Source organism: Equus przewalskii, chromosome 28 (assembly GCF_037783145.1).
Source record: "Equus przewalskii isolate Varuska chromosome 28, EquPr2, whole genome shotgun sequence".
NCBI classification, from domain to species: domain Eukaryota; kingdom Metazoa; phylum Chordata; class Mammalia; order Perissodactyla; family Equidae; genus Equus; species Equus przewalskii.
In genome coordinates, this window is record NC_091858.1 from 15,106,736 (window position 1) to 15,113,972 (window position 7,237).

A 7,237-nucleotide genomic window follows, 5' to 3' on the forward strand; every position below is an offset into this window, starting at 1 on the left:
AGAGCACAAAGTGAGTGGACCCTCTGGTAAGCTAAACGTGATTATCCTGGTTCTCACCGTCCGCCCAGAGCCAGGGGTGGAGGTGCCTTTAGGAAGTTCTTCTCTTTTGCCAGCCCCAGTGAACCTGAGAGAGCCATCTGTGGATGACCCCTCCCTTCCGCCTCCCCACAGTCAGATGCCTCAGTCACTCTCACCATCTCCTGGGCTGGCCCTGGGGGTTCATTCTGTGTCAAGGGGCAGCTGACCTCCCCACTTTGAGGAGGAAAGAGCCTGGTGGAAGAGGCTTACTCCCTCTTGTCCGTGGGGTAGAAAGTGACGTGACCCTAAATGCAAGAACTAAGGGGCCACCTGGCGCCAGACCTGCCACTGGACCAGAACCTCGGGGCCATGGGTTTTGGTTTCTCCGTAAGTGGTTGTGATGTGTAGCTTGCCTTCTAGAACCTTCGATAATAATGTAGAATTGGCCACAGTCTCCAAAGAACAAGGCAGAAAACTCGGCTTTCCCAGAGGATGTTAAAAACCAACATTGCTCCTCATTTCATTGCAAATCTAAACCATAAGGAAACCAGAAGATAGGCCTTGGTCCTCTAAGGATGCGAGTCCCAGGGGTCTCCTGTTTGACTTTGCTGGAGACTTGGCAGCTCGAGGACTATCTCGGTAATGTGTGATAGGAAGTTTGGAGAAGAGCTTCAAATATTGAGAGTCTAGGGAACAACAAAGTCAGTTTGCAAATGCGCCTGGCTTGGTAATGAGGCGGGGGCAGGAGGCGGGGGGTGGCGGGCTCGTTGTGGAACATCATTTTGCACGTGCAGCTGTTCCTCTTCATTAGCGCCGCAATCTAGACGGAATACAGTCATCTGAAATCCACAGGACGGGGAGCAGGTCTCCCGTCCCGCATTGCCTGTCTGTCGCTAAGCTCATTTCATCTGTGCACGGTAAGCAGGAGCACTGGTGGCGAGTCCCCATTAACAAAAGCGGGCTCGCACCTGCTCCCGCTAATGCTGGGCCGTGGCATGTGGGCTGGGCGCCCTGCAGCAGCCAGGAGGTGAAGCCAGCTCTTGTCGCCCTACTCCGTGAACATGTGGCCAACAAAAAAAAATCTTTGGCTGTGTGGGATACAAACGAAGCTGTTTCATTCTTCAGTGGACTAGAACTCCAGCTCAGTAATTAGGGACCTGTGTTAAGCCGGCTGGGCCCTTTTTTTAAACAGATATGACTTAGCCCAGATTTGCAGCCGCAAATGAGGCCGTGGCTCCAGAGTTTAAAGGGAGAGTTGGCTCAGCAAAACATTTGAAATTGGAGCCGAACCAAAGGTTTGTGTGAAGGTCTTGAGCCGAAACCCAAGCGCAGACCCTCTGAAAATGAGATGCGGAGGAGTGAGGGGAGGTGGGGAAGAAGAAGAAACCTCCCCCCTCCTCCTCTACCACTCCAACCCGGCACTTGGCACTCTAGAATGATCTTGGGGGCGCCCGCCCAGGGCTCCTAGGCTCCTGAACATGCGCCGGCTCCCTGGTGCGGGGCTGTGAGGAAGATGCAGGTATTGCCAGAGGACCAGCTCACTGGATTTGAAACGCATCCAGCCCGGTGGCCATTTACTCTGCCCCTACACTTACATCTCTGTGCAAACTGTCGGCAGCTCCACTGGAGCTCTGACCAAGAGTGTTTGCTGGGCCCAGGCCTTTGATACCCTTGAGAAAAGGCATCCTTGGAAACAACTTCCCAGCCCCGGGGCAGCTGCATCCTCCAGTTGGTACAATAACCTGCCAGCCAGCTCTGGATTGCTCATACCACCGCATGGCTACAGCCAGACCTGCAAGAGCAGTCACCATGGCAACCTTTCGCAGTGAGCGCTCACCGTGGGCTAGGCGCTGTGCTGAAAGCCATGCCTGTGCTGTGTCCCTTAATGCTCACCATGGCCCTGTGCAGAAGGGCTGTCACTGCCGCTGATACACAGAGGGGAAGCAGACTTTGGGATAAATACCATCCATCCTCACTATTTATGGATTCCGCAGTTGTGAATTCGCTGCTAAAATTTATCTGTAGCCCCAAATCAATACTGTGGCGATTTGTGGTCGTTCCTGAACAGGCACAGAGTGGGGGGAAATTGGTGTCACCAGACATGCAGATTCCCAGCTGAGGGGGAACAAGGCTATGCCCTGCCTTTTTGTTTCAGCTCTCATACTGAAAACAAGTGTCCTTTTTGAGATCTGTTCAGTACTGCTTTCTTCACATTTTTGTGTTATTTTGTTGATTTCGCTATTTAAAATGGCTCCTGTCTGGTTGCTAAGCTCAAGAAGGCGGTGATGTGCCTTTGGGAGAGCTCTCCGTAAGCTTTGTTCAGGCACGAGTTTCAGTACTGTTGGCCATGAGCTCAGTATTAAAGAATCAACAGTATCCACTAAGAAGGCATCTTTCAACAGAAGCACACAGAAAACAAGGTGACATTTGGCCGGTTGGTGAGAATGTTGTGAGCTGAGGCTTGCAAGATCTTCACATTGTATTCACGAATCCAGTGCTTGTGGCTACTTAGTAGAACTTAACTACCACAAATAATGAGAATCATGGGAACCTGCCAATGTTTGCAGAGTTCATATTTAAACCTAGCTCTTTGTCATGCCAGAGCCCATACTTTTGACCTGTAGAACACTTTCAGTTGTGTAATCTTGGGCAAATAATTTAACCTCTTGAAGCCTCAGTTTCCTCCTCTGTCATGGCGTCTACCGCATCAAGTTGTTTGAGGTTTAATGAGACACTGCGTGAAAAATGCTTAGTAGGCGTATTGCCTCACACATGCCAGAGTTAGGTAGTTGTCTGTTGAGGTCGAGAAGCCGTCACTGGACAGGGGTGACCCGGACATCCAGTAATGCTCTTCCCACGTATCCATAGATGGCACAGCAGACAAGTCTATACACAGTGGTTGGTATTTATACTCAAGACTATTTCTCAAGGACCCCCCCAAATTTCCTTTAGTTTACTAGTGTTCTAGAAGATTGCCATTTAAAACCTGAATACAGTTAGATGGGCTGGAATAAGGAAGAGCCTGAACAATGCTCTTTAGATAAGTATTCCAAAGTCATTTTTGCGGGTGTCATAGAAAGCAATGTATGGGGTAAACGTACTTCCATTTCTATTCTACCTCTATAATAGAGAGACTGCTAAATGAATGTGTTACTGCCCCACCCCTCCAATTATCGTTTTAAAAGTTTCCTTGTAGGCTGAACTCTTTTATCCCAGGTTTCATGCTGAGAGGTTTGCATAGCTGCAATGCAAGTAAATCTCCGTGGAAAGGTGCTTGCAATGGAACTTCCAGATGCGTCCCATGTACAGTGTGGCGCTCCGTAAACACTGCTGTCATCATTCGAGTGTGGCATGCAGCAGCCCGAAGGGTTGTTTGTGAATTGTTTGCAGGATGCTGTTTTGTTTTGTAGGTAGAGGCAGGATGCCTTTCTTCCAGGATGACATGCTGATCCTTACCTTCCATAAATCATGGCTGAGGTTGCACAAGATCCTTTGAGATAGGAGACCACAGACCAGCTTCGGTCCTTTTCAGCATAATTACAGGGAAATCGAGACCTGCCACAGGGCCATTATCTCTGGCTGAAGACGCTCCAGTTGTGTGGCAGCCAGATGCGGATTAGTGTTGCTAGCGATCCTGGGGTGGCTGGCACCGTCATTGGGACAAGCTGCTGGAGCGGCGGTTGTGGGGATTCCCCGGAGGAGCTTGAGCTCACTTTTGTGGTTATTCCCACCTTCAGTTCAGAGGGTGCCTTTGGCACTTTCGGATCCCTCTCCCTGGAGAGCCTTCTGTTTTCTTTCAGCTCTGACTCACCCTCAGAGGAAAGCGTTTGGCTTCCACATAGCAGCTCCACTAAAATCAGCTTGCAGGTCCTGCCAGCTGGCAGGTATTGCATATTGACGTGGCCCTAGAAACTTGGGCAGCTAAGAGAACTTGGCCAGGTCCTGGAGGGTTAGGGTCTGCGTCTGCCCCTGAGATTCCCCAAGAAGGGGAGGTCAAACACATCCTCCATCAGGTAGCTGCCAATTTGAGCGTGAGGGATGGGGAGTAAGGCTGACAGCCTGTGGAAACTCTTCTCTGGCTTCCTGAGAATTTGTCCAGCCCATACCTCGGGCGGAGGGATGTCTTCCTACTGATACCAGGGTGCCACACTGCATAGTGTTCTGCAGGGACCCCACTCTTGATGGGTTGGATGGTAATTTTATGTTAACTTTTAAAGAAATTCCCAAACTGTGTTGCATTTTGCATCCACCAGCAACATAGGGATTTCTCTACATTCTCATAGACATTTGTTATTATCTGTCATTTTTATTATATCTGTTCTAGTGAGTGTCAATTAGTTTCTCATTGTGGTTTTGATTTGCATTTCCCTAATGAGTTTCATGTGATGCTGAGCATCCTTTCATGTGCTTATGGCCATTTACGTATTTCTTTGGTGAAATACCTATTAGTATACTCTTTTGCCCACTTTTTGACTGGGTAGTTTATCTTCTTATTACTGAGTTGTAAGAATTTTTTTGCAAGTTCTGGATACAAATCATTTATCAGATATGTGTTTTGCAAATATTTTCTCCCAATCTATTAATGCTCTTTCCATTTTCTCAATGATAGCTTTTGCTACACAAAAGTTTTGAATTTTGATGGTTATCCATTTTTTCTTTTATGGGCCATGCTTTTGGTGTGATATCTGAGAAATCTTCGCCCAACCCAAGGTCTCACAGATTCTCTCCTGTGTTTTCTTCTAAAATTTGTATGTTTTAGCTCTTACACTTATGTCTCTTTGATCCATTGGAGTTAATTTGTGTATATGGTGTGAGGTAAAGGTTTGAATTCACCATCTTGCATGTGGATATCCAAAGTTCCGACATTATTGTTGAACAGAATGATGGATCCCCCTCCTGACCTCACTTCTCCTTTTCCCTGCAGATCTGCAAAACCCCTGAGCCCAAAACGGCCTCATACTGCAGCCCTTCTGTGCCCGTGCACTTCAACATCCAGCAGGACTGCGGCCACTTTGTCGCCTCGGTGCCCTCCAGCATGCTCACCTCTCCCGACGCACCCAAAGCCCCTCTGCCTGCCCCGCCCTCACACCCCCCTGCCCAGGAGCAGGACTGTGTGGTGGTCATCACCCGAGAGGTGCCCCACCAGACCGCCTCTGACTTCGTGCGGGACTCAGCCACCAGCCATCAGTCTGAGCCCGAGGTTTACGAGCGGCGCGTGTGCTTCCTGCTTCTGCAGCTCTGCAATGGGCTGGAGCATCTGAAGGAGCATGGGATCATCCATCGAGACCTGTGCCTGGAGAACCTGCTACTAGTGCACTGTACTCCCCAGGCCTCCCCTGGCCTCTCCGCTGCCACCCCAGCTCCCCATGTCTCCTCTGCCACCTCCAGCGCCCCTCCCACCTCCACATCCCCTACTCCTGCTGCTACTCCCTCCCCTCACCCCTCTGCCACCCTTCCAGCCAGTGCCCCCCTCAATGCCCCAGCTGCCCGTGCCTGTCAGGGAGTGCCCAGTGAGAAGCACTTGCCCCGGCTCATCATCAGCAACTTCTTGAAGGCCAAGCAGAAGCCGGGCGGCACCACCAACCTGCAGCAGAAAAAGAGCCAGGCCCGGCTGGCCCCGGAGATCGTGTCTGCCTCCCAGTACCGCAAGTTCGATGAGTTCCAAACAGGCATCCTCATCTATGAGCTGCTCCACCAGCCCAACCCCTTCGAGGTGCGGGCCCAGCTTCGGGAACAGGACTACCGGCAGGAAGACCTGCCTCCGCTGCCCACCCTGTCCCTGTACTCGCCCGGCCTGCAGCAGCTCGCCCACCTGCTGCTCGAGGCCGACCCCATCAAGCGCATCCGCATCGGCGAGGCCAAGCGGGTTCTGCAGTGCTTGCTGTGGGGCCCCCGGCGGGAGCTGGTGGAGCAGCCGGGCACCTCCGAGGAGGTGCTCTGCGGCACGCTGCATAACTGGATCGACATGAAGCGGGCTCTGATGATGATGAAGTTCGCCGAGAAGGCGGTGGACCGCAGGCGTGGGGTGGAGCTGGAGGACTGGCTTTGTTGCCAGTACCTGGCGGCCGCAGAGCCCGGAGCCCTCTTACAGTCGCTGAGGCTCCTGCAGCTCCTGTGAGCGCCGCCCCCAGCCCCGCCCTTGATCTCCCGCATCCGTGCCTGACCCCCATCCTGACCCCCATGCCCTGCCTTGCCTTGGAAACATCCGTGTCTCCCCGGGAAATGGTACAAAATGACTGTCATACTTGGATGTAATATATATGCAAAATATATAAATATGAAAGACTGAGGATGTCACTGCCCACCCTGGCCTCCTCCCCAAGTCCTCCCACTTTTCTCCTGCAATTATACATTTCTAGTTCAGTGCAAGGTCCTAAGACAGTTCTGCTACCAGAGTGAAACCTGGACGCTGGCCTCACTACCACATTATGGGATCTGTTTACCCTCCTGTCAAATGGTTATTAAAAAAAAGAAAAAAACAACTCCATGTTTAAAAATTTTTGGTTGAGTCATGAGCAAAGCTCTTTTATCTGCAAGCACCTGAGTGCATCAGTTTCTTTGGTGAGTAAAATTGAATGTGAACCTCTGAAACAGTGTCCGGGCCACCGGAAGTGTCCTTGGTCTACGCTTCTCGTGAGACAGAGCAGTAGGCCATGAGGGCCCGGGCTTGCTGGTTGCCAATCAGTCTTCGCTCTTCTCTCCCCACCTAGCAGTCTCTCAGAAAGAATCCAGACACGGCTGATGTGCCCCAAATCCGTTACCAGTTTGCTGAAGCTGGTTACCATTTGCATCAGACAAGGGCCTGGCTGGAAACAGAATCCACCCCAGACGGTTCAGGTGGAAAGACCTTAGCAGGGGAACACTTAGAGTGGTGTGGGCAGGGTTCAGACAAAGAACAAAGGATGATGAGGCAAAGACAAGGGCTGGAATGGAGAGTTACCTGTTCACTCTTCCTGTTCCCCACCTGTCATCTCCAGGCCAAGACCAACAGGGCCAGAACACAAGGGGGCCTGGGTGATGCCGTCAGCAAGATCCGCCTCCCCAGTCAGGGAAATGGGAGGAAAGATGGGGTGCCAGGTGGCAAACAGCCCACTGTTCCTACTGTACTAGGTAAGGGCAGTGCAAGAATACAACTCAGGTGTTCCCACCCCCAAACCAGTAGTCTGTCTGCTGTTCTAAGCTTCAGGTTTCTATTTTAAAAAACTCATTCATTTAACAC

At 51.2% G+C, this 7,237-nt stretch overlaps 1 protein-coding gene across 2 annotated transcripts in view; it reads left to right on the top strand.

Annotated features, from left to right (window-relative positions):
- PRAG1 (PEAK1 related, kinase-activating pseudokinase 1) overlaps window positions 1–6,304 on the top strand; it is a 49,602-nt gene extending 43,298 nt beyond the window's left edge. For both annotated transcript variants that reach the window (XM_070598525.1, XM_008530207.2), the window contains exon 6: window positions 4,943–6,304. In XM_070598525.1, coding sequence (XP_070454626.1) covers window positions 4,943–6,136 — 1,194 coding nt within the window. In that variant the 3' untranslated portion in view covers window positions 6,137–6,304. The remainder of the gene's footprint in view (window positions 1–4,942) is intronic.
- The last annotated feature ends 933 nt before the right edge of the window (window positions 6,305–7,237 follow it).